Source organism: Xiphophorus hellerii, chromosome 6 (genome assembly GCF_003331165.1).
Source record: "Xiphophorus hellerii strain 12219 chromosome 6, Xiphophorus_hellerii-4.1, whole genome shotgun sequence".
Classification (NCBI taxonomy): domain Eukaryota; kingdom Metazoa; phylum Chordata; class Actinopteri; order Cyprinodontiformes; family Poeciliidae; genus Xiphophorus; species Xiphophorus hellerii.
In genome coordinates this window covers 15,048,827-15,074,652 of record NC_045677.1, presented here as the reverse complement: position 1 = coordinate 15,074,652, position 25,826 = coordinate 15,048,827, and the positions used below count along the sequence as shown (strand labels likewise).

The window sequence follows — 25,826 nt, the reverse complement described above, 5'->3', positions numbered from 1 at the left end:
AGGAAACAAACAAAAAAACAACAACAAAGCAATTGAACGTGATTTTGTCTTGTCAAAGTCTAGACTTTGACACAATTGAGACACTGATGCATGAACTTAAAGAAAGTGTTCATGCTCAACAATCGTCCTGAAATTTAAACAATTCTGCAAAGACAAGAATTTCTCATCGTCAGTTATCGAAAATTATTGATAGCAGCTGATATGTTACGGCTTGAACGCACCTTAATTACCTCATAGCGCTATAGGTTGGTCTGGATTTGGTCATAATTTTAAAACAGACTTTGTTTTGTATTTAATCAGGCTAAATTAGTCTGATATTTAAATTTGTTTGATGATCTGAAACATGTAAAAGCGTTAAAAAAAAGAATATGTTGGGGTATAAATGGTTTTTCTCAGCACTGTAGTTCCGGTGAATTCTTTTTGACAACAAAAGACAAAACCTCCACATGTAGAATAAAATTACCTACAGATACATAGTGAGATGGAGCAGCTTTGTATGCGAAGGGAATGAAATCTGTGGTGGTTCATTCCCCCTCCTCTCTCTTTGCTCGCTGATGATGCTGATGCTGATCTCATCAGCCCCTCCCAGCATCCCTGGCACAGCTGCTCCGCCATTTTCAGCACCATCAGAGCAACGGAGTGACGGCGCACTCCATCCTCCTGTTTATGCATTTGGATCCGCTTTTTCCTCCTCCTCCCCACCCTTGTCTCCCACTCCTGTCTCTCTGTCTGACGCACCGCTGTGTTCAGCCCACCCGGGACCGCTACTGCTGCTGAGGCTGAGGCAGACTCCCCTCTCCCCGTTTCCTCGGCGGATTCTCCATGTATGGATGCGCTGAGGGAAGTGATGCTGTAGGTTACCGAAGACTGAGAGAAAACACGGACCACAGACGAAATTCAAGAAAGAGCCACCGGAGGAACTCGACGCCTTTTTGGATGGATTCATCCTGTGTGTTTTTGTCGAGACGGAGTTGCTGAGGTAAACCACTGTCCTCATTATAGCTTTATATTTGTTATTAGAGCTCATCGTGATGTTTTTTTTTCTCCCCCACTTCTGTGTTTGTGAATATTGACGATTTCGCGAGCTTTTTATATACGAGACGCTGCGTCAGGATGGTAGGCCTTTTAAACGACTAACGCCAATATAAATATGACATCAACCCATATTAGATTAACAATAAAAAAATAATATACATGTAACGCCTCTATAATGATGTGACCTCCTTTCTGACGCAGTGCCGGATAATTTGGTGTCTGAGCTGTTTCCATGTTTACGCGGCCTGTCTCTGAGGTGCGGCAAAGCAAGATGGAGGAGACGATATTTACATGGACAGATTTTCTCATTTTTCTAATAAACAATGCTCTCAAAAGATCAGATATGTAACATTATAGCGTCCTATAGTTTTTTTTTTTTTGTCACCTTTTTTGTTTTAATTTTTGATCGGCTGACGATAGCTTAAAATATATTGTTCAACATTTGCTGTAAAGGGGAGGGGGGAGGCCACAAAAATGTGTAAATAATGATAATAGTCAAAGATAAGGAAATGTTAAGGATGTATTTTGGGATGTGAAACCACTTTTAATGGTACAGTTCCATAACAAGGGCCTGAGTCTTGGTGGGGATGTAGCCCAAAGAAGCAGCCATTTTATTGTACTACAGCAGAGATGATGCTGTTGAGCCAAATAATGACCCGGCCATTTAGGCAGAGTGTTTTAGAATCTGTGCATTTCTGTTCCAGTGGGGATTATCTGGCTGCCTAACAGTGGAGAATCATGTGTCAGTTAGCAATTTGTGGCTAACAGAGCTTTCTTCTCACTTATGCAATTCAATCCCAGCCACCTGTTAATATTTTTTAACAGCTTGATATTTATATTTTCCAGAAATAACACTGTTCCTGTTATTTTGTACCTGTACAGGTGCCTGGTGTGTGTCTATAGCCAAACAGATCTCCAGCTCTTCTGTTGACACACACACACACACACACACACACCACACACACACACACACACACACACACAAGCCCACCAGAGAGATGGCGGGGGCTTCAGTGAAGGTGGCGGTGAGGGTCCGACCCTTTAACTCCAGGGAGATTGGAAAGGACAGCAAATGCATCATTCAGATGTCAGGGAACACCACGAGTAAGTGTAACGTCATTTGATATGAAGACTTTTCAATAAAAAGTACATTTCTGCGTGTTTCAGTTTAACTTAGCTCCATATTTACTGATCTGTATAATTTATTTTAACGTCAATGAAACATGGAGGATAATCATTATTCCCAATAACTTGTATACTATAATAATTGTTGAACTGAAAAGAAAACCCAGCAACTAAACATAGTTTATTTTGCAAATCTAATGTTCGTTCAAAAGTTGACTGAACCTGGATTAATTGATCAAAACAGATGAGCTAACGGTTTGACTAAGCATGCAATACCTGAGTTAAAGTTAACTGGTTATCAGGTAGCAGACTAAAGTTTTTAAGAGAAATATCTTATTCTGATCTTAGTCCATCTCATTATTTCTTATTTTGTTCCTGTGGAAGAGGATTAGTGAATTCTGATTCAAAATGGCAGAATGGCAGCTTGTGAGGAATTATGAAGCTCCTTCAAGTTTTTTCTCTAACCCAATGAACTGGATCGCAGTCTTTGACCTGGTCTTCAGTTACCACTTTGTCCATACCATAATGATTTTTACCTTAGACAAATTGGTGTTTATGCAAAAACATCAAGAAATGAGACATAATTAATTAAATGTACAGTCGGGATAAAAACAATAGGCATTCTCCCTTTAAGTTTGTATGTCTTAAGGACGGTTTTAGACATACAAGTTGTACTATTTTTCCAAACTGTTTTGTTTTCATATTTGGTAATCAAAGATGAAGCCCAATAGTGGAAATGTCTGGTGTGTTTATTAATATGATATTTAAAAATTCTTACAGTCTGAAGTTGGATAAATATTTGTACTTAAACCAACATATATATTATTAATTAAAACATAATTTGATTGAACTCAGTATCATTCAGTCATAAACATACACTTCATCTCCCATTAGTAAATGTTAATGTAATGTTAAAATGTCCCAAGGGTTACAGTTGCAGTTTTATGTTACAAATGTCCATAAATAGATTATGTCAAAGTGTTTTAGTACATATAACTTGCAGACTAACTATTGAAACGAGCAGTATTAATGTATTTTTTTTTTCAATCTGCTAACCCTAGTCCTGGTCATGTCTATATAAAGAAAGTGCTGTGAGAAAAAGTGTTGGCTACGTAAAGATTTTTTCTGTTTTTGCTTTTCTGTCAAATTTTTCTGATCATGTAACAAATTTTAACATCAGACCAAATTTTAACATAATAGAAAAATGTAAACCAAGGCCTTCTGTCAGAAAGTAACAACCTCCCTTTACCAAATCATTAACTCTAACAAACAAAAGTTCAGTTTATTTTCACTAGTCACACCCAAGCCTGATTAATGTCAGATATGAACACTCTAGAAGTCACCTACAAAGAAAATGTCTGAAAACATGAAGTAGGCTGAAAAATCTCAAAAATCAACATATCACACTCTGATCTAAATCTTTATTTGATATTTGAATTTGTTGGATGATATAAATCATTTAATTGTAACCAGAACATAAAATCAGAACAAAATTAAACACTCCTATCTAGTACTGTGAATACTTACAGATTGCGTGATTCAGAAATGTAACAAGAAGTACATTTATTGATTGATTAGTCTGATATCACTAATGACTTCAGTTCACAAAATCCGAGACAATTGGTGATGCTCTCTTGCTGACTTGATGATATTCCTCTGACCTACATTGAGTTCAGTCAAACATTTCACCTCAGCTGTTTGTCTTGTAGGCAGCTCTGCGCTGCAGCTACAGACATATCACAGGGCAGCGAGGTTGGGACCATCTTGGCAGCTGCAGAAACAAACAAAAGCTTCAGTCAGTCCTGAGGCGCGACACTGTGTGTGTAGGATGCAGTGGTAGCAACATTTCTCTGCTCTCATCACGCATGCTGCCAGGATTGGGGGGAAAAAAAGGGCCTTGTTGTTCTGGTCAGGTCAACAATCAGCTTATCTAAAATGTGTGTGTGAAAGAAGGAGAGCCTCAGCCTTTTGTGGCTTTTTGGAGGCTTTGATTTGCCTCATTAAAGCCAGACGATTCTGATGCTCACTACAGCTAGCTCCGAAATTTGCCCTTTTTATAATACAAGTGCTTACAGCCATGTCCTCCCTAACGTTTATCATCAGCATTGTGCCTCTTTCAGCTGAGTGCACAGTTTTTGGGGGCAGTGTTTGTGCTATATTAAGCTTCCCCATAGAGTGTGTTACAGTGGATTCAGTTCACTGACAAAAGAGCACCTCAGTTCATGATTCACCCTCTCTCTTCTAACAAAATGAAGTGAACATACTGTGCCTGCTTGAGATTTTATGCAAAAATAAATAGAGAACCAACAACTTAAATTTATATTTTAATTACAAGGCAGATAAAACTCATACAAAATCTTTGCTTTTGCAGTTTTGTGATAGAAATAGACTTGTTTTTTCTTCTGGTGAATTTTATATTTTTCTTGTATTTATTAACCTTTCACTGGTGAACTATGGATAAAATAGACCTGGGTTGGATATTTGTATTTTTGGGGCCACGTGAGTGATGTAAAGATTATGTTTGAGTATTAAAACCCAAAATAATAACATCATGTCATGTGAGCAAGGAATTTTTAGAAGTGTATATTAGAGGTAAGAGCACAACGATTGTGAAAGAGAACTGATTTGTTTTATTAGAAGTAGATTTATAATCAGTTTTACTTGAATTTATTTAACTTTTTCATTATACTGCTTATGTAAAGTAAAATTTTTGATAAATGAAAGAAATTTAAACCTATCTGCCTGCTTCTTACTAAGTTGCATTGCTGTTTTTTTTTTTTTTTTAGCTATCCTGAACCCAAAACAGCCAAAAGAAAACAAGAGCTTCAACTTTGACTTCTCATACTGGTCACACACTACGGTGAGTTATTTCACTGCTTCCACCGTATAAATCCATCTGCAGCAGTGAAATGAAAACATATCAGTTAAAAAAAATATATCAACAGCTTTTTGACTTGTCTGCTTTCTTGATTTCCTCTGTCTCCATTTTGTCGGCAGCCTGAGGACATCAACTATGCGTCTCAGATGCAGGTGTACAAGGACATCGGAGAGGAGATGCTGCTCCACGCCTTTGAAGGCTACAATGTGTGCATATTTGCATATGGACAGACAGGAGCTGGCAAAAGCTACACCATGATGGGACGACAGGAACAAGACCAGCAGGGGATTATACCTCTGGTGATTAGGAGTACATTTATAGCTGATTATACAACCCAAGTTCATGGGTGGTAAACCACAATAATTAGGATTCAGCTCTGTCATTTGATTGGGCCTTGGAAACGTAAAGGAGCTTTGTATTGACACACTTTGCTTCTCTGTCTTCTAGCTTTGTGAGGACCTTTTCACTAAGATCAATGACAGCAACAATGACAACAGCATGTCTTACTCTGTGGAGGTGAGTGATGCCAAACCCTTAATAAATTCCTTTTATTTATTAATTACCAGACCTAAAACTTTTGCCAGTTTGTAAACCATTACACTTTAGTTTTAATGAAGCAAAACTGGAAATGAAATCAAACTATTGTGCCAATGCCCTTATACACAGGGTGTGTCTAGAAGTATTTTCTTTTAGATTCATTCAAGGGGAGAAAAGTGAAATACATTGCTAAATTACTGGCATGATTTGTCAAGAACAAATTGCATTTCATAGTTTCTCCTTTCCTCTGCTCTTAGGTAAGCTACATGGAGATTTACTGTGAGCGTGTGCGTGACCTGCTGAACCCCAAGAACAAAGGAAACCTGCGTGTGCGAGAGCACCCACTGTTAGGACCGTACGTCGAAGATCTGTCTAAGTTAGCAGTGACTTCGTACAATGACATTCAGGACCTGATGGATTCTGGAAACAAGGCCAGGTAACGACATGGAGGCTGAGTCATTGCCAGTTGTTACCACATTTAGTGCTAAACAGCTGATGGATCCATAAAAGTGACAGAAATACCATCAACAATCTCCCTTTTTCAGGACTGTGGCTGCCACCAACATGAATGAGACCAGCAGTCGCTCTCATGCTGTATTTAACATCATCTTCACACAGAAGAAACATGACATGGAGACAGACAACACTTCAGAAAAGGTTTAGACCCAGAATCTTGCCATGTTCTGCAACTCATCAAAGTGTAAATGCATTAATGTCAGCCAGAAACCTCTGCAAAAACAGTAAATCAGTCAACACATGTACAAATGTGTGTATTTCATAGTCCTATAGTAGTTCTCGGAACTTTATTTTGTGCACATTTTATTTTTGTACAATATTTCCAGATTGTTTTGCAATAATTACACCAACAAATATGTATATCAATGAATGGTATCTCTTCAGCTCTAAATTCCTTTTATTTTGCCTGCACAACATAATTTCAATTTGACTTAAAATCAAGGATAGGTCATTTCTTTCAAATCAAGTTTAAATTGTTGTGCATTTCTAAAGTTGTATCCAGTCAATCTATTGAATTCCCCCTAACAAACGACAACAAAAAAAGATGTTTGTCATTTGCAAATAGTGTAATCTTTAATATGTAATATGTCACATTGCAAACATTATTTTTGTATTTAACGAATAACTTTGCATGTAGTACTAACGCCTTGGGGATACCACAAGGATCATCCATGTACGATGAGCAGTTTTCTTCCAACATTTTTAATTGTCTTTTGATTGTATTTGATTATTTGATAGGTCAGCAAGATAAGTCTGGTAGACTTGGCCGGCAGTGAGAGAGCTGATTCAACTGGAGCTAAAGGGACACGACTGAAGGTGGGAGGATGTTGTTTTTAATAACGATTTTTTATGCAGGACTTAGAAGAAACTACAGAAAGTACTTCAAGTGTCTAAAATGCTCATTCCTGCTTGTGTGTTTTTTGTAGGAAGGTGCAAACATAAATAAATCTCTTACCACACTTGGAAAAGTCATTTCTGCTTTAGCTGAACTGGTGAGATTCCTACATGATCCTAACATTTTGTTGCTGGTTTATTGTTTTCTTTTGTTCAAATAAAACTTACTTATGTCTCCTTTTAAATTCATAGGACTCTGCTCCAAATAAGGTTTGTTGTTTCACTAAGTAAATATGTGTTTCATAATAAAGTAAAAAAAAAAGTTATTCCTTATAGTAAACCACAACAAATATTTTGTTTTCTAAACAGAACAAGAAAAAGAAGAAAGTGGAGAGTTTTATTCCTTACAGAGATTCAGTTCTGACTTGGCTCCTGAGGGAGAACTTAGGTATGCAAACAAAAATATTCCTTAATTTATTTTTGTCAGAGTACATTCATTTTCTGTGTTAATACAACTTCATCATATTTTTGTTTCAGGAGGAAACTCTCGCACAGCCATGGTGGCAGCTCTCAGTCCTGCAGATATTAATTATGATGAAACTCTAAGTACTCTTCGGTGAGGAAAACTTGATAGAACCTCATTTTGACTGATAACAAAGTTGCAACCCAAACCTAAACCTGATTTGCTGAAATTAAAATTGTAGCTTTACCTGTCATCTGCTCAGGATTTTGGCTAACTGTTATTGTATATGTGATCCATAGCTAAGGTCTAAGTTGAACAAAGTTCAGTGGTGTTGATGGCCTCTGTTCTGTCAGGTATGCTGATCGTGCCAAACAGATCCGCTGCAACGCCGTGATCAACGAGGATCCCAACAACCGCCTGGTCCGCGAGCTGAAAGAGGAGGTTGCTCGCCTCAAAGACCTGCTGTATGCACAGGGCCTGGGAGACATCATTGAGAGTGAGTCTCACACACGGAAACACTAAAATACGATTATAGAAAATGCACATACTTTGAGCTGGGCGCCTCTGTGCGGGGCTTTTGTCTCCCTCTATTCACTGAACACCGGGGATTAAGTTGGAACGTGGCTGTTTTTGACACGCAGTCTCTCTTCTCCTCTGTCCTGTCAGCGTATCGAGGCACCCTTCCTGCCATCACTGGTTTGAAATGTGTGTTTAACTTTAGCAAGCCTGCGCTTTGCATCTAAATGACATTTTTAAAAAAAGTCTCCTATTCTGCCACTCCAGAGACAAAACTTACAATCCCAAGAAAGTATTTGCGACGTCACACAAGACACCAAACAAATAAAGTTCATTCAGAGCAACTGTAAAATTTACATCTTGTTGTTGTAATGTTTGTTCTCAGAAATTTTGCAAAATGGCCTCCATTTTTTTCCAAATTTTTTTTTTCCCAATAGGAGACGTCATAACATTGAGCAACATGACCCCTGACCAGCTATTTATGCATGTCTTTACTAAGGCATGCGATGCTTTGGGACCTCTTGGTTAAACTTGTCTGTTACTTTGAATACAGGCACAGGAAAGAAGATGCCCTGAAAGCATGACATTGAAGTTTTAATTCTAAAAAATAATTAGACCATTAGCAGGACTGTAAAAAAATCAAATGCTCACTATTTTTTTCCTGATATTTAATCAATTTCTTTGCACTTCAGAATTATGCACAACCTGGTGTTGGTCTATTTCATAAAAATCTCCAATAATACATCACAGTTAATAATTTTAACTTGAGAAAGTAATCTAAGTACAGTAATCAAATCTATTAGTATGGTCAATCATTTCCGTGATGCTTTCCTCTGTCAGTCTAAATTCCAACAAAAGCGAAATGACAAACTAATTACATTTTTTTTATGTTAAAAGATTAACATTTGGAGATCAGCTCATCCTCAGATTTTGAGATTTCAGTGTGTCCTGGTAGGTGTTTGCAGTAACAGATACTAACCAAGAGTGCTAGAGCTTAAAAAGGCCTTCTAAGGCTTTTTCCACCATTTTTCACCGAATGGAAAGATGATGTGTTGGTTGACTAGATCTGCATCCTGTGAAGATCTTAGAAGTGAAGAGACTTGCAAATTCAGGAGCCATGCTTTAGAAAAGCTTCAATGAAAAGCTTGAACGAACAATTTTTGGTTTATATATCATATGCATTTGATCTGTATGCATTGAAAACATATGACTGTATGGTTTTTGTTTATGTTTGTCAGTGCTTGTCAGCTTGTTGACTGTGTATATTCAATTTATTTCACATTCAGTTTCTTTGACATTTTGACATTGAGTTGAACTTTTCTCAATATCTGGAACGGCTTTGATAAGCAAAACAGCTTTGCTTCTTGGGTCAGTTATTTGAGCTCTTCTCTCTCTTTTTTTGTACTCCTTCCTATTGGTCCCTTATTTTGTCTCTGCGTGTCCCTCTCATTCCTCAAACATCTGGCACTCGCTCCCACCTTCTGTCCCGTTCTTGTTTGTTTTTCCTCGTGCTCTTCCATGCACCGCCTCTCTCTCTGACAGATCTGTGCGATTACAAGAACTTTGTGAACAATCGCCAGGCTGTCAATCAAAGGGGTGATCTCTCCACAGTGACCAACGCCATGACAGGAATGAGTCCCTCCCCCTCGCTCTCTGTCCTGTCCAGCCGGGCCGGCTCCATCAGTAACCTTCACGACCGCATCTTCAGCCCGGCCAGCGAGGAGGCCATCGAAAGGCTCAAGGTATATGGGTTGAAAACAAAACTAAAATAGAGAGTTGGAATTATGTCTGTTTAGACTATTTTCATAGTAAATCGTTTTTCTTTTACATTCAGGAAACAGAGAAAATCATTGCAGAGCTTAATGAGACTTGGGAAGAGAAGCTGCGTCGTACTGAGGCAATTCGCATGGAGAGGTTTGTCTGAAATATTAGCTGTAAGCTTATCCTCCCAACATCCAACAAGCCTCTGTAATAAATGTATTGTAATACCATTTGAAACTCATTTTAATAGTTTAAAATTTGTTTGCTTGCTGCAGAGAGGCTCTGCTGGCTGAGATGGGTGTTGCTATGAGAGAAGATGGGGGAACTGTTGGTGTCTTTTCTCCCAAGAAGGTAAGATATTTGTCAAAGGTAACTAATAAAATCTCAATGCAGCATATAAATAGTGCCCTTTATACTTAATGGCAACTGTGTAAAACTGTTTAAAAGCTTTTAATTTCATTTTGCAGCAGAATAATCTCACACTAAGAAAAACAATTTCATTTCATTTGAGTATGATTATTTAGCAGGCAAGAAAATTATATTAATTGTATATGTAGTTAATATCTTAAAAATTTATCTTATGAAAGGAAAACATTAACTGTTAAAGTGGTAAATATCACAGAAATACTTGTACGCTTAAAAATAATGGTTTTGATGTAATAGGGTTAGCTTTTTAAATCCTAATCTAAAAATAATTGTCAGAAAATTTTGATTTTTAGAAATTAAAATGTTGATTGGATACTTTAACCAAAACCACAGACATGTCCCATTTACAATTCCGTATTTTGTGACCTTGTAATAAACCTCTGGAAGAGATTTTTTTTTTCTTGAAAACTAAGAATAAGCCATTATTGGGTCTTTCTCTGAAGACAGAGAAAGGAGGATTGAAAACATCTTGCAAAACGTATAAAATCTGTTGACGCTCAAACGTGGCTCTGTTGCAGACCCCTCATCTGGTGAACCTCAACGAGGATCCGCTAATGTCTGAGTGTCTGCTCTACTACATCAAAGATGGCATTACCAAGTAAAACTTCATGCATACCCATTCTTACATTGAATTAGCTCTGTTTGTAGCAGTTTTCACATTTTTAATGACTTTACCCTCCTTCAGGGTTGGTCGCGAAAACGCCAAAACTCGACAAGACATCGTTCTTAGCGGCCACTTCATTAAAGATGAGCACTGTACCTTCAGCAGTACAACAGGCCCGCAGGGAGAAGGTAAAAACCTAATATCCCTGTACGAAAATGCTTAATCAAATTATATATTTCAGCTGTTTTATTAAAGTGGATGATATTAATTCTTTTCTGGACCAGGATGTGTCATCCTTGAGCCATGTGAGGGGTCAGAGACATATGTCAATGGGAAGAGAGTGACCTCGCCCACTGTTTTGCGATCTGGTGAGAATCCAATCTTATTATTGTGAATAAAATAATGACCAAAACAATTAAAAATGACCAGTTAGTAAGTCATTTCTGTTACCTTACTTGAAAATTGCTGGTGGGATTAAAAATTTGGAGTGATGAAATCCTACAGTTCCTGTGAAGACAGTAATAAATTTGTTTTAGATGTTGGAAATTTCACGCATTAATGTGAATTTCTTTTCAAGGGAACCGCATCATCATGGGTAAAAGCCACGTGTTTCGCTTCAACGACCCGGAGCAGGCCCGCCTGGAGCGGGAGAGAACACCATGTGCGGAGACACCGGTGGAGCCCGTGGACTGGGCCTTCGCTCAGAGGGAGCTGCTTGAGAAGCAAGGCATAGACATGAAGCAGGAGATGGAGCAGAGGTGAGTTTGAATGATCATCTGTTGCTGCAACATTGTTTGTTTTGTGCAGTACTTTGTAGCAAATCCTTACATTTCATTTCATAAGTCTCTCTCTGGAATTGAATCCTCAAGGCTTCAGGAGCTTGAAGACCAATACCGCAAAGAAAGAGAAGAAGCCAGTAACCTGCTTGAGCAGCAGAGGCTGGTGGGTAAAAACTCTGATCAACAAAAACTTCCTCTTGATTCCAGATTCTGCCTTGTTCAGTGTTCTAACAAGGTAAATGATCAAACACATTTCATGGTGCCTTCTAGGACTATGAGAGTAAACTGGAGGCCCTTCAGAAACAAGTAGACTCTCGGTACCTGGAGTCACCTGAGGAAGAGGAGGAGCCTGAGGAGGAAGGTGATGATGTTTTCAGATACAGCTAGACTCACAACATAGTCACCCCAGTGTCAGGCGTTTTTTGATCAAAGTTGATCCTTGTTTTTTTTGTATTTGTCTACAGTGCCGTGGACGTTGCGTGAAACTGAACTGGCACTCTGGGCTTTCAGAAAGTGGCGGTTCTACCAGTTCACCTCCCTCAGGGATCTGCTCTGGGGAAATGCCATCTTCCTCAAAGAGGCAAATGCTATTAGTGTGGAACTAAAGAAAAAGGTTTGTTATTCATCATTTTGTGTAACTGTGCCATATTTTTTTCACACTTCTTAGTGTCTTAAGTAAAATTTGCCTGCACATCATCCATGGCCAGAGTTTGAGTTCAGGGGCTAATTTATGGCCATCGTCAGTGAGAAGGGAGAGGTCAAAGGTTTCCTCAGGGCTTCTGAAACTATATGACAATATGTGAATTGTGAGTTCACTTTCGTTGTATGTTTACAGGTGCAGTTCCAATTCGTCCTGCTGACAGACACTCTTTACTCTCCGCTCCCACCTGACCTGCTGCCTCCCAGTGTGGCTAAGGAACGAGAGAGGCGACCTTTCCCTCGAACAATAGTAGCCGTTGAAGTGCAGGATCAGAAGAATGGAGCCACGCATTACTGGACTTTGGAAAAGCTCAGGTAGTAAAACATAGTAATTAGAACAGTTTGATAAGTATTTCTATGCCAGGAACCTCCCCATTTATTCTTCTTTAACAGTAACTGCTCCTGAAGTTAAAGCCGTTCTTTTTTCATCTAACAAAAATGTTTGCCAAAAGTGACATCACTGAGCAAAAAGCTGATTTCTTATGATTTATGCTGCCCCCTGCAGGCAGAGGCTGGACCTGATGAGAGAGATGTATGACAGAGCTGCAGAGCTGCCCAGCAGCACTGTGGACGACTGCGACCACGCCTTGACCGGAGGGGACCCCTTCTACGACCGCTTCCCCTGGTTCCGTCTGGTTGGCAGGTAAGTTATCTTACAAATAATGATTCTACTCTATTAGGGCTGAAATTATTAATCCAATTAATCATGATAAATTGATTATTGAAATAATCATCAAAATCACCAAGACTGTACAAACAAATATATACATTTTGCATTTAAGATAAAACACTCTTCCTTGCCTCTAAATATGTTCTACCACAAGCAACATAGTTAGAGCTTCACCTGAATCCAATTTTTTATGTATATAAAATAAAAAACCTCCTGTTAAGCACCTTTTGCTATCCAATTGCTAATTGGTTAATCAAAACAATTGTCAATAGATTAAACCTACACTGTGCTGATGTTAAGTCGAGCAGAAAGGGCTGAGTATTTTAGGTAATAAAATATTTAAAAAGGGAATTGAATGATGTGTTATCTGTATCTTTTAATGTATTTCTAATATTATATATGAAAGGTTTAAGTGTTTAAATAAAAACTATGAAGAATTTGCCCATTTCTTTATCCGATGAATCGATTGAAGTAGAAATTAAAACAGCTGTTCTGACAAAGACTTGTGGAACCAAAAATCTGTCATCACTCCTCTCTTCAGGGCTTTCGTGTACCTGAGTAATCTGCTGTATCCGGTGCCTCTGGTGCACCGCGTGGCCATCGTCAGTGAGAAGGGAGAGGTCAAAGGTTTCCTCAGGGTGGCGGTCCAGGCCATATCAGGTACACAGAAAATTTGTAGTAAGCAAAATTAGCGACATATTTCTGAAATGATTTTCAACTTGTGGTGCGTTTGGTCTTGAAGCTGATGAGGAGGCCCCTGATTATGGATCTGGAGTGAGGCAGTCAGGCACTGCCAAGATCTCCTTTGAAGACAACCAATTTGAGAAGGTATTTGTGATGATTTCCCATGTTGACATGCTGCACGCTTTTGACTGTGAGTGTTCAAAATATAAAAAAGGGAAAACCTACATCAGTTTTACCTTGGTTTAGTTTCAGAGTGAGTCGTGTCCTGGAGGTTTGCCACATTCCAACACCTCCCAAGAGGAGCTCAGAATCGTGGAGGGAGAAGGACAAAACGTCGAGATAGGAATCTCAGCGGATGAGGTTAACAACAACACCTGTGCAGGTGAGCTGTCCGCAGATTTTGTCTGTCCAAAATTCTTTCACTGTCAGCAGATTAGCAATACATTTGCATGTCATTTTTAAACTTTGTTCAAATGTTAACATTTTTCCCAGACTCCCAATGTGACAAAGTCAGATATTAATGGTATTTTATTAAGGTTAACGATAAAATGACTAATAGTGTGAAAGCATTTTGGTGTTTCTACCTTTGTAAGAGTCAAACTCAAGATTGGCCTCTTGAACTTTAATTATATGCATCTGTGCACCATGCAGCCACTCAGGAGCCTCCTTACAGCCCTGTGAAGAGTTTAGGTCTGGGTCTGGACCTTCCACTGGAGCTGTCTCCAGAAAAAGCTCTGTCACACCTGAAGATCGGCAGCACCTTCACCTTCAGAGTCACCGTCCTTCAGGCCTCCAGCATCTCAGCAGAATACGCCGACATTTTCTGCCAGTTTAAGTGAGTTTAACGGTGACTTCAATGGATGTTTTTCTAAAATAGCTATGAATTCCTGTTTTCAATGACTGATAATACATATAACTGTGTGTGTATTTGATTTTATAAAAATATCTGTGGTTTCACTTTTTCAGCTTCATCCATCGTCACGATGAAGCTTTTTCAACTGAGCCACTGAAAAACACGGGCAGAGGGCCTCCGCTCGGATTCTATCATGTACAAAATGTAAGCAGCCAACATTGGTGGGACCCATAAACTAAACTGATTAGTGCTTCTGAAAATGAGCCACTGTATTGCGAGTCTACTTGAATTTTACTTCCTCTCTTTGTTAGATCAAGGTGGAAGTGACCAAGTCATTCTTGGAGTACATTAAGACTCAGCCCATCGTCTTTGAGGTGTTCGGACACTATCAGAAACAGCCTTTCCCTCCATTATGCAAAGATTTGATCAGGTCTGGAGGGTATTTGACATCTACTTCTACAGTTACAAATCATGATGTGATATCGCTGCGAGAATACAGTTCATTTGATAGGTCGCTTCCTCTTTTTGTTACTTTCAGTCCTCTGAGACCCTCCAGGAGGCAGTTTCCGCGGGTGATGCCATTATCCAAACCAGGTCAGTAGAAATTATCTTTAGAGAATATAATATAACATTAATTTGTCTGGAGTAACATATTTTTTTAATTATGAGCTATTTTACACGCAGCATAAAATCTCTTGGAGTCTCAGATCTTGTACAACTTGAGGAAAAATATCAAACACCTATATTTTAGGCCTGGGATTATGAATTGACATCCAACCCAACAACATTTGACACCAGTTTAAACATGCAAAAAAGCTAATATTGAATTGTATCAAGTAACAGAATATATGACCCAATTTACTTCCTGTATTTTTAAAGATCTTTTTCTTGGTATTGATGGAGACGAGTTTTATTTTTTTGTATAATTTGATGAAATTTTAGTGAATTCATTTAGGAAAAAATTCAGCCTTTTTACAATGTACCCTTTCATATTTTATATGTTTCAAAAAAATACAATTGGTCATCTGTCAACAAAAGAATAATGTACTTAAAGCATCCCTCATTTATTTTAAAAGTAAGTGAATTACTCAAGATAACTGTAGTAATATTGTAGTAACCGCAAGTTATAAATGATTGGGTACTGGTCATTTTACAGCTTTGCCCATTTGTGCCCTGTTGGTTTTGTTGCAGTCTGCCATTGGTTTCAAACCAGCTATTAGTTCATTTGTATCAACAAGAGGTTGTTTTTATCTCTCTTAGTGCCAGCCACAAAGCTCAGCACGCTGACTCGCTCCACTGCTGGACCTTGTCATGCCAAATATGACCTCATGGTCTTCTTTGAGATCTGTGAGCTGGAGGCTAATGGAGAGTGAGTCCTGTTTATTTATGCTGCCTCTTGAACACTGAAATTTAAGTCAAATAAAGAATTAGCTAGAAAATGCATCGTTCACTGGTAAATGCAACTGTTCAGATGTATTTTGTTGATTTTGTTCTATCTGTTTCCAGCTACATCCCAGCTGTTGTTGACCACAGAGGCGGCATGCCGTGCCATGGGACTTTCCTTTTACATCAGGTTTGATCAATTTCTATATATTTCTTTATATTTTCACCTTCAAAAATACATGGTTTTGTAGTTATAAGTTGACTTTCATAACTGAGACAACCATCTATCTTTCTTTGACTCCACAGGGCATACAGAGAAGGATCAGAGTTACCATTGCTCATGAAACAGGAAACGATATCGAGTGGAAGGAGGTGAAGGAGCTTGTTATCGGTGAGTAGTGTCTCTGCTCAAATTAGTTTATTTAAAAAGGCTTCGGTAAACAAATCAGAATAAAGAAGTTTAAAAGCAAAGAGTCTCATCCTGATTCGTCATTACAGGTCGCATTCGAAACACACCAGAGGCTGATGAGACCATCATTGACCCCAACATCCTTTCCCTCAACATTCTCTCCTCTGGATATTTCTGGCCAAAACGTGATGACAAGTATGACTTTGAGGCTTTTTTCCTCCCCTCATAACAATTGTTTTTTTTTTAAATTCATATTTGGTATTTTAATGTTCAACCACACATTTCTTCAACACAGATGGGCTGCTTTTTATTCTTTTCTTTGACAACATAACACTGTGCATTGTTATAAACATGTGGCTTTTGCTGATATGCCAAATTTGCTGAGTTTTATCTCTTAACAGCTGCAACGAAACAGTTTTTAATTTATGCCCTATTTTCTCTTTTTTTTCTTTAATGGCAGCGTTTCATTGGGCGTTGATCATAGGTATAATTATATATTTTTAAAGTTTTTTAGAAATATTCCTTTTGATAACAAAATAGGCTGACAATGGATTGCATTGTTGTTTAAAGCAGCATTAAGTTACATGTTGAATCGTTTTCTTACTTCAGGACCTTCTATCGATTTGAGGCGGCATGGGACAGCTCCATGCACAACTCTCTGCTTCTGAACAGAGTCACTCCATACGGAGAGAAGATCTACATCACTCTCTCAGCTTACCTGGAGGTACAGTAGTAGCATTATAGTAACATTTTCTGAACTACTCAGAAAATGTTGCAGACTTAGTTAGCTGGTTTTTGTGAGGCATAGACTGATTATTTCTGTATTATCATCTTTTGTTAAAATATTGAAGTATCACTCAAATATTTTAAACTAAAATGCATAATATAATCAAATATTTTTATGAAAACAAAATGAACAATTCTCACTGTTGATAAAATAATGTATAAATTATTACATTTATAACAATGAAACCAGTGCAATTTGTAGTTATTTTGACTTTTGTTCACAAAAGATATAGAATCAACACCCACAAAGTTTGGTAGTAGTTTGTTATAAGCATCAGGTTTTGGGCAGAATATTAATTATACATTCTCTTCATAAAGAACACAAAATATAGTGTATGCCTAACTAACTTTTACCAGGATGTACTAAATTTTTCCAAAAAGCATTATGATATAGCATTGTTTTTCTTACTACAGCTATTGGAGCTATCACCAATAACTTCACAGAAACTCCCTTCAAATAATCTGAACTAGCCCTTCAATAAGTGGAATGGCTTGGGCTCCATTAATTGCTACACAATGAATGCACATGTTTTTGAGACTTTAAAACATTTAAAGTTACATTAGCTAGCTAGAGCAAGAGGTTGTCGTAGCCTTCTTTTAGCCAGCTGTCCAGCAATGTGCAGCAAAAGCAGGGGATATAGGTTGTGTTGTGTTATTCTTAGCATTACTCTATATCAGTGTCTGTTTTTAAAGTTGGGGCATATTTTCCATGCCTACTTGTTACAAGAGATGGCGAGCTGGCAGTGAATTCTTTTGTCACATATACATAGCAATTTATTTTAAGGTGAAAGCAGGTTTTGGTTTTCTAGGCTAGCAGCATTTGTTTATTAGTAGTTACTTTTTTTTTTGTTCCCATTAATTTTTTTGTTAATTATCCTACTCCTCCAGATGGAGAACTGCACTCAGCCGACAGTTATCACCAAAGATTTCTGCGTGGTGTTTTACTCCCGTGACACAAAGCTTCCAGCCTCCCGATCCATCAGGAACTTCTTCAGCACCGGCTGCCTCAGGCCCTCAGAGAGGTACATATTCACAGATAAACAGTCCAGGTTACCCGATGGTCTCATAAACGGCATCTGGGAATCACGTCTTAAATGCTGACTTTTTTCCTTCTCAGTAATCGTGTCACCGGAGTTTATGAGGTCACTCTCTGCCACGTTGCAGACAACGGAAGTCCAGGTGCTGAAGGATTAAATTTAGAAAGTTATCCGTGCAAAAGAAAAAAAAACAACATATTTCTCAGATGTTTTTTTGAACATTTTTAGTACTAAAATTCTCTTCTTTATCAATTCCCTTTGTCAGGAATGCAGCGTCGTCGCAGGCGTGTTCTTGACACCTCTGTGGCATACGTGCGAGGAGAGGAGAACCTGGCGGGTTGGAGACCCCGCAGCGACAGCCTCATCCTTGACCACCAGTGGGAGCTGGAGAAGCTCAGCTTACTGCAAGAGGTCCGTTATAACACACAATAAGAAAATTTAAAAAAGCAAAGTGGGAAATTTCTAACATTTCTTTAATCCTATTACATTTAGTATTTTCTAACACTCTATGACTGTTTAACTGGTACATACCTTGTACTGAAAAGCTTAATTAGAAGTAGAAAATTATACAAATTGAGCACATTTTATTTTAAAGAGGGAGTATTTTGCTACATATACAAATTTAATAACTAATATTTTTGGTGGCAATATCCTCCGTAGAACAACCCACTCATCTTATTATATTTTGTAGATTTTAACATGATTATAACATTTCATTAACTGTTCCCTTTCCTTATTTATCTTTCTTAATATATTGTGCAACTAAATATATTCATAAAGAACCAATTCAAAGAAAATAAAAAACACAAACTGAATCCATGAATCCAGTAACTATGTTTAAATATCGAAAGAATGCTTCTTTATATGTTAATAGCAGTTGATTACAAGTCAGCTTTTTAAATACTGTTTAAATTCACCTGCAATTAGCTTTTTTTGTGTGTGTTTTGGTTGTAGGTGGAGAAAACCAGGCATTACCTCCTGCTGAGGGAAAAGCTCGAGGCAACTCTCCAGGCAGGGCAGGACGCACTTTACAAGAGCAGCGACATTTGTGACTTTGCAAAGAGCCCCGTCCTCAGCAGCAGTCCGAGCAGCAGCCCCGCTCCTGACAGCCCCAACCAGAGGCAGAGGGAGCTAGCTGCTAAGGTGACTGCTATAGCTTATATTTGCCCCTTGTTTTGCTTTGGTTTTTATGCATCCTATTACTTAACAAATGGTGTTTCAACTGTCTTTTACCCAGTGTCTGCGCCTGCTGATGCACACATTCAACAGAGAGTACAGCCAGGTGAGCAGCAGTGCCAGTGAAAGCAAGGTGAGCCCCAGCCTAGGCCCTCTAACCTGACCCGTTAGATTTTTATCTTTACTAAATATTTAAGCTTTAAAAACTGTCAGTGTCCAATCACTATCAGCTAATGTATTTGCATCCATGCATCCATCCTTGCCTTTATAGCGATATTTAGCGATTCTTTATTTTAACACTTCACTTAGCTACAGTTAATATACTTACCTCTCTTAAAGGAACATTTTATAATGCGAAGTAAAATAACGTGGAGTACATTTTGCGTCTAGTGGAGATAGGAGCCATATTAAGTATAGTAACTCATGTTTTACAACATAAATTATAATGTGAGACGTCCCGGTTAAATTACTGGACTTCTGCTGTGACCAGTTTTATCAAGCCAATGTAGTTTGTTTAATAGTGAATTATATTTATTTATTTTTTGGTCAGGGTTCTTACCACACCCATGTGCTTTGCTTTGCTCTCAACATCATCAGAAAACAAAAATAAGGCAACCCATTCCCAGCAGAGATTCAAGCAAAAACTTTATCATGAACTTTTACACCATGGCGCTTTGCATGTGGTTGTGATTAACTTTGTCATTAGCCAAACCACATCCGTGAGTCACCTGGATAAACGAGGCAGTCCACTGGAACAGTGCCATTACTGTCTTGGGATGTTAAAGATGCTTGAATGTGCAGATCAGAAATCTCCTTACAGGAGATGAGTCAGATTTGAAGATTAAATCTGGTTTCATAAAACCATGTCTTCGTGACTTTTTTTCTAATTCATCCCCATATCTGTTCTCCTAACTTAATCCATAAATAACGTTCCTCTTTACACACTCTGTGGTCTCCACTAACATACTAATATGACAAAGCTGCATACTTAAAAGTCGGGGCTCTTAGATATACAGATTCACATTCCAGTGGTGGTTCTTATGTACATTTTTAAAAGCGACAAAAAAAAACAACTGATCTAGATGTTCTCTGAATGCATGTCTCTGTTGTCCTTGTTTAAATGTTTGCTGATATGTTTTGTCTCTATCTGTATTTGTCCCTCCTTTGTTGCGATTCCTTGTTTTCCCTCGTGTGTGTGTGTGTCTGTTTGCGTGTGTGTGTGGGTGGGCGATTTTTAGCTTTCAGAAATGACTGCGTCACTCATGAGGGACTCGTCCTCCTCTGGCCTGAGCACACTTACTCCCTCCTCTACTTGCCCCTCATTGGTCGATGGCCATTTTGACATCCGGTAAGTAAAATCCATCCTGATCGTCTTTTTCAACAATTTGGAATGTAACAGTTTTGCTTCAGTGTTGGTTTATTTAATAAAATGATATATTTTTGTAAACGTCTTTTTTCATATGATTTATTTTAGATGTTATTCTAGACTAAAATATGCTATGACAGCTCTTAAAACAATCTAGAGGTGGTAGGCTAGGTTTTCAATTTGCTGTTTATGTAGGCTCACTGAACCGAGCTCAGGAGCATCGACACCGGACCTGGACCCGTTCAGCCCAGTGGACAGAAAGAAAGCTCTGAGAGGATACACCTTTGTTCCTGACATACAAGAGATTCGCGTCAGGTGGGCAAACAATCAGGCTTCGATTCTGTGTCACTGGGAAAAATATTCAAATTGTGTTTATTAAAACAATAAGCATATTTAGTTGCTATTGTGAGTCATGATAACCCTAAATAGACACATATTGATTTTCTTCTTTGTACATTCAGCCCCATCGTGTCAAAGAAGGGCTACCTGCATTTCTTGGAGCCCCACAGCAGTGGCTGGGTGAGGCGTTATGTGGTCGTGCGCAGACCCTACGTCTACCTGTACCGCAGCGAGAGGGACAATGTGGAGAGGGCTGTCATCAACCTGTCCTCAGCTAAAGTGGAATACAGTGAAGATAAACAGACATTACTGCGGGTATGTGTCAACGTTTGTTCAAGTATGAAATAAACATACTTACTTCTGCAACAGAGTTTAGCTGTTACAGAAAATGAACTTAAGTAGCCATTGACAACATATGTTACATCTGCAGACTCCTAACACATTTGCGGTGTGCACTGAGCATCGTGGGATACTGCTGCAGGCCGCCAACGACAAAGAGATGCATGACTGGCTGTACGCCTTTAACCCTCTGTTAGCTGGTACCATCAGGTAGGTGTTGGTGCTAGAGTAAAGTTACCATTAAAGCATCTGGAAAGTTTTATCAATTTCTTTGAAAGGATTCCTGTATATCACTCCAAAAACGGTTAATTCTAGAAATGCACCAATAAGATCATTTTGGTTTGATTTGACCTGATTATTCTCAATTGGTGATTATTATTTAATTATTTAATTACTGTGCAGTAGACTTTTACTATTATATTAAAACTAGGACAAATTTATAAGTAAATTACCACGACAAGCTAACTTTTAGTGGTGATTAGTGAGCTAAGTACATTTAAAATAGCTAGCATTTTAAAAACAGAAATTTATGTTTGCATATTCTTGAAAGAATGTAGATCCTTACCTTAATCTTAACCTGAGATTTCTAAGTGGCTACCAGCATTTTCAAAACCAGCATAGTTTTGAGAAGGACCATGCAATCGGAGAAACTTTGCTGTACTCTGATTAACACTCTTGTTATCTGCTGAAAGTCTAGCTTTCTCTCACTTTTTCACAGCCTGCCATCCAATTTCCTTTTAAATAACTTTGTACTTCTCTTTGTTTCTTCCAAATGTATTTTAAACAACAGATTGATGCCATAAATTAGCGAAATAGCTTCTGGAACAACATCCACTGTATGGTGCTGATGTTAGCGCAACCTGAATCTACTAGGACAAAATAACAAAAAACGATTGGCAGCCTGGGGCATGTCTGAATGTGACTCTTGGTCCTCTTGTAATCCCTCAAAGTGAGCTAGAAAGAGAATCTGTTTGGGTTTTCTTTCTGGGCCCATTAGCTCCGTGAACTAAACTCAAAGCTAAAGACAATGGACTTATAGAAAAAAATGAATGTATGTAGCATATTTTGCCTTATTAACCTTAATAAATGGAAAGTTACCGTAAGTCCATTTTAGTCAGTACTAACATTTTTTTAATTTTTTATTAAAACATATAAACATTTCTTTGGACTCATTGGATGTTAACCAGTAGAAATATTCCTTAACATAATTTGCCAACGTGATACACATAATGTACCACTCTGCTTTCTTTCTTCATTTAGGTCCAAGCTCTCCAGGAGAAAGTCAGTCCAGTCGCTCCCGGCTGCTCAGCGGATCTAACAGGTGAACCAGCCTTGAGGAACAACAGCAAAAGAACAAACAATCTCAAAAGCTCATGTCAGCATCCTCCTCTAATAAACACAAACCTTACAGCAAATGTTTCCATAGATACCATATGGTGACCAGCCCTGTCTCAAGAATAACTCGATTACTCTGTTGAGAACCCAACCTTGGTCTGTTTTTGCAGTCGCCTCCTCCAACCTTGCATGATATGCTCCCTTTTGACCTCTAGAAGAGTTTACAAGGAAAACTAACAACGCAAACCTGATTATTAACTTTTTTCTGATGGACGTTTGGGGCTTGTTCTGAGTAGTTTTAATGTACTTGTAGGAATAGGTTATCTGTAAGACTACCCGTTTCCTGTAAAAAGATATGTGGCCAGTTCCTCTTTTATGATTACTAAAAATAGGTCCTTGTAGTAAACCAGACATTTACCACTTACTGCATCAGAAAGGCAAAAGGAAAGCATCAGCCTGAATTCTTCTCTACGTAGACCTGTGTACAGTGCGGGGATGATAGCTTCATATACGTCATACATTTACTGTAAAATACCTCAGTTTGGATCTGCTTGACGCAGCATGAAATTCTTCACTGCAAAAACATCAGATGGCAAAGAGGAAAACTACTGTTCCTCATCATTTTAGCTCAAAAGTAGCATGAGAAGGTATCTGAAAGGACGAGGGGATGTTCTTCCTGTGTGGTCTCATTAAATAGTTTTGTGAAAACTGGATTCATTGGCTCAACTAAGGCAAAAATAATTCACTATAAGGAGAGATAACTTTTGTCCTTGCCTGGCATTTTGGTATGTCTTTGTTTATTTCAAGCTATTGTATACTGTATTTTCTGCACTGTTATTTAATTGTGACAAGACCACTGTTTGGTTGCATGGCACTTTATAGTCTTTATTGAACTAATGCATTTTTTACTGTTTTTTTTTTTTAACCAAAGCACCGTTCTGTGTCATATTCTATTGCTTGTATGTGTCAGCCGGTACATTACTTTACAATGCACTTTCTGTGTTGAAAATTTCACTTTTATTTACTAATGCAAAGAAAATTGATTTAAAGATAAATATCACCCTGAGGCTTACAAAGAAAATAATAAACCAAATCAGGATTGTCATTTCCCTGAACAAAGATTATCACAGTCTAAACTTCATAAAATGTGGTTTTGGCACTTGTGAAGATAAGTAAGCAACAAAGATTTTCTTATGTTTTAAGGTTTTTTTTTATTTATTTCCAAGCTCGTTATCTTTTTATTAAAACTTCATATGTAATAAGAGAAAAAAATAACTCAGTTTGCCCTTTTACATGGGTAAGTTCACATGCTGATGCTCACAGAGGTTCCCTCTTTAGGGAACACTGACCTCATGATTTCCAGTTTCTATTTTACCTACAAATAAGTATCCATAAACTGAGTAAAGCACTTATTTTCTCAATTAGAGCTGCAACACAGACTAAAATGACATACTTTGGTGTAAAAACTTGGACCTTTGATTGGTTTAGAGTGCGTTGCACCGTGTAGTGCCTCCTTTTCTTCACCCCATTCTCTCTACTTCTTCCCTCTCAACTTTAAATAGCGATGCTGAAGTTAATTACAAGTGATAAAAAAAATCTTTCTTTTTTCATGATTTATGTCAATGTTTTGGGGGTAAATATTATCAAAGAATCCCTAAGCACTGTAAAAGTTTTGCTTTTATAGGTAGACTTGTTAGCTTTTGAACAACATTATAGATTCCATACTTTTAATCTATTGTATATGGAGACTTGTGGCAGAATGTGGGGCAGTATGATTAGCTGTGTATAGCTATGAACTTCAGGTCCAGTGATTCTTTACTGCTGACGATACCTTCCTGTATTTTACCAAGATGGCCCAAAATATTACTTTGACTGTGTCAGTGAAGGACAGATTTATATGTAAGGGAAAGCATAATAAAGCATCTTTCTGAATAAAGCTCTGGTCAGCCAGCCAGTCATCCATTTCATTGTAGTTCTTGGTTTCCTTTTGTCCTGCCAGGACCAGATTGTGGGTAAACTTGACTTATAGTCAGCAAACAAGTGAGTCTGTGTGCCACAGGTCAACCAACCTGTTGAGCAATGCAGCCTAACACTGTGAAAGCTGTCTGCCTGTTTTATAATATCACATGGTGGCACTGGACAAACATACTGTGTGGCATTTAATATTTGGGACATCTTGGTATAATCATTCTGTATGTTTTTCTACATGTTATCTGGTGATAGATGGAACTGATGCGAAGTTTTATTTAATAAAATTGTATGGACAGAATGTTTGTTAGACCTGTTTTGCACTTGTGCACAATGCATCTTTATTAATTTTATTGTTATTAATATATTTTTAATTGAAAACCACGATTTGATTTCAATTCTGTTGTGGTCATAATATAAAAAAAAAAGATTAAAACTCTCCTTGCTTCCACAGACAAAGCACGGCCACAGTTCAAACAACCATTTATATTTCAAGCAGGCAGTTTGCTTTGCTTCAAGTCCAAAAAGTGCAAGACTTTCATGTAAAAAGTTCTGAGATTGAAGCAGTAATTGTTTAAATGACATATGAGTTGATTGTTTATTATCTAGCTTGCTTTATCTGTCACAGTTGAGGATCAAAGCATGCTGGTCCTCTTTTCTTCATTGGATCTTGTCCTTCTCTCCTGCCTTACAGCTTGCTAATGACAACAGCTTTCCACTCCCGAAGTGCTGCTTGTAAAGTATTGTCATTCATGATCCCTGTAACAATTAACTGGAAACCTTCCTCTTGGCTCTGTCTTGTATATAAATTGAGATTTCCGTGTTGGGTCTTATCACACAGATGGTATTAACTCCTTTTTTCCTCTGTGTCTCATCAAATTGTCTCCTGCTTTGTCAAGTGTCCCGGCAGAGTGAGGAATAGTGATGAGGGGTTTGTTTTGTACCTGTTTGCTCAGTGTGGATGAGGTCTTCGTGTTAAAAGTGGGGGATGGTTCAGGATTTTTACTCTTGCTCGGAGTCACTTGACAGAAGCAGGTCTCAGCCTAAACACAGTGCTCACGTTTATCTTTTGAGTGTTCTGGGGTTCTTTCTCATGTCTGTGAACACATAATGGCAATTGTCAAAGAAATAAAATAAGGCAAACAAATAAATAAATGAGTGTTGAAACTTATGCACAATTTGCGTGTCGTGTGTTTATCAGTTTTGTGAGTTTATATTGCTCAAGCTTGTTGAAGGTACAGAATCAGGAAACTAAAATATCTCATCTTTATAGTTGCTCACAGATTAGGATTAGATCCCTTTTACTTA

The 25,826-nt window shown here is 38.1% G+C and overlaps 1 protein-coding gene across 7 annotated transcripts; it reads left to right on the top strand.

Moving 5' to 3' along the window:
* Positions 1-587: 587 nt before the first annotated feature.
* kif1ab (kinesin family member 1Ab) lies at positions 588-25,689 on the top strand. 7 transcript variants are annotated; one of them, XM_032565386.1, is made up of 49 exons: positions 588-979; positions 1,918-2,139; positions 4,947-5,020; positions 5,158-5,337; positions 5,486-5,554; positions 5,833-6,011; positions 6,121-6,232; positions 6,830-6,907; positions 7,018-7,083; positions 7,178-7,195; positions 7,295-7,373; positions 7,463-7,541; positions 7,742-7,884; positions 8,055-8,093; positions 9,516-9,646; positions 9,739-9,818; positions 9,941-10,016; positions 10,610-10,689; positions 10,777-10,883; positions 10,980-11,063; positions 11,273-11,453; positions 11,565-11,637; positions 11,745-11,835; positions 11,939-12,087; positions 12,310-12,488; positions 12,679-12,816; positions 13,385-13,503; positions 13,586-13,671; positions 13,774-13,909; positions 14,179-14,362; positions 14,494-14,584; positions 14,692-14,810; positions 14,919-14,974; positions 15,641-15,749; positions 15,887-15,953; positions 16,070-16,154; positions 16,262-16,367; positions 16,633-16,656; positions 16,782-16,896; positions 17,847-17,980; positions 18,076-18,137; positions 18,261-18,406; positions 18,950-19,138; positions 19,233-19,304; positions 20,410-20,519; positions 20,733-20,852; positions 20,999-21,191; positions 21,307-21,425; positions 22,476-25,689. In XM_032565386.1, the coding sequence occupies exons 2-49, from the start codon at positions 2,034-2,036 to the stop codon at positions 22,531-22,533; spliced, it is 5,091 nt and encodes a 1,696-aa protein (XP_032421277.1). In that variant the 5' UTR covers positions 588-979; positions 1,918-2,033; the 3' UTR covers positions 22,534-25,689. The 7 variants fall into 7 exon arrangements, with proteins under 7 accessions (XP_032421277.1, XP_032421275.1, XP_032421273.1 ...); XM_032565384.1 differs by having other exon boundaries at positions 9,447-9,646; positions 19,233-19,277; XM_032565382.1 differs by having other exon boundaries at positions 9,447-9,646.
* Positions 25,690-25,826: the final 137 nt, after the last annotated feature.

Excerpts from the sequence above, each read along its gene's own strand:
- kif1ab (XM_032565382.1), top strand. The coding sequence starts at position 2,034 with ATGGCGGGGGCTTCAGTGAAGGTGGCGGTGAGGGTCCGACCCTTTAAC. Across the intron at positions 19,139-19,232 it reads AGAGGGAGCTAGCTGCTAAG|TGTCTGCGCCTGCTGATGCA; the intron begins GTGACTGCTATA and ends TCTTTTACCCAG. Across the intron at positions 19,305-20,409 it reads GCAGTGCCAGTGAAAGCAAG|CTTTCAGAAATGACTGCGTC; the intron begins GTGAGCCCCAGC and ends GGCGATTTTTAG.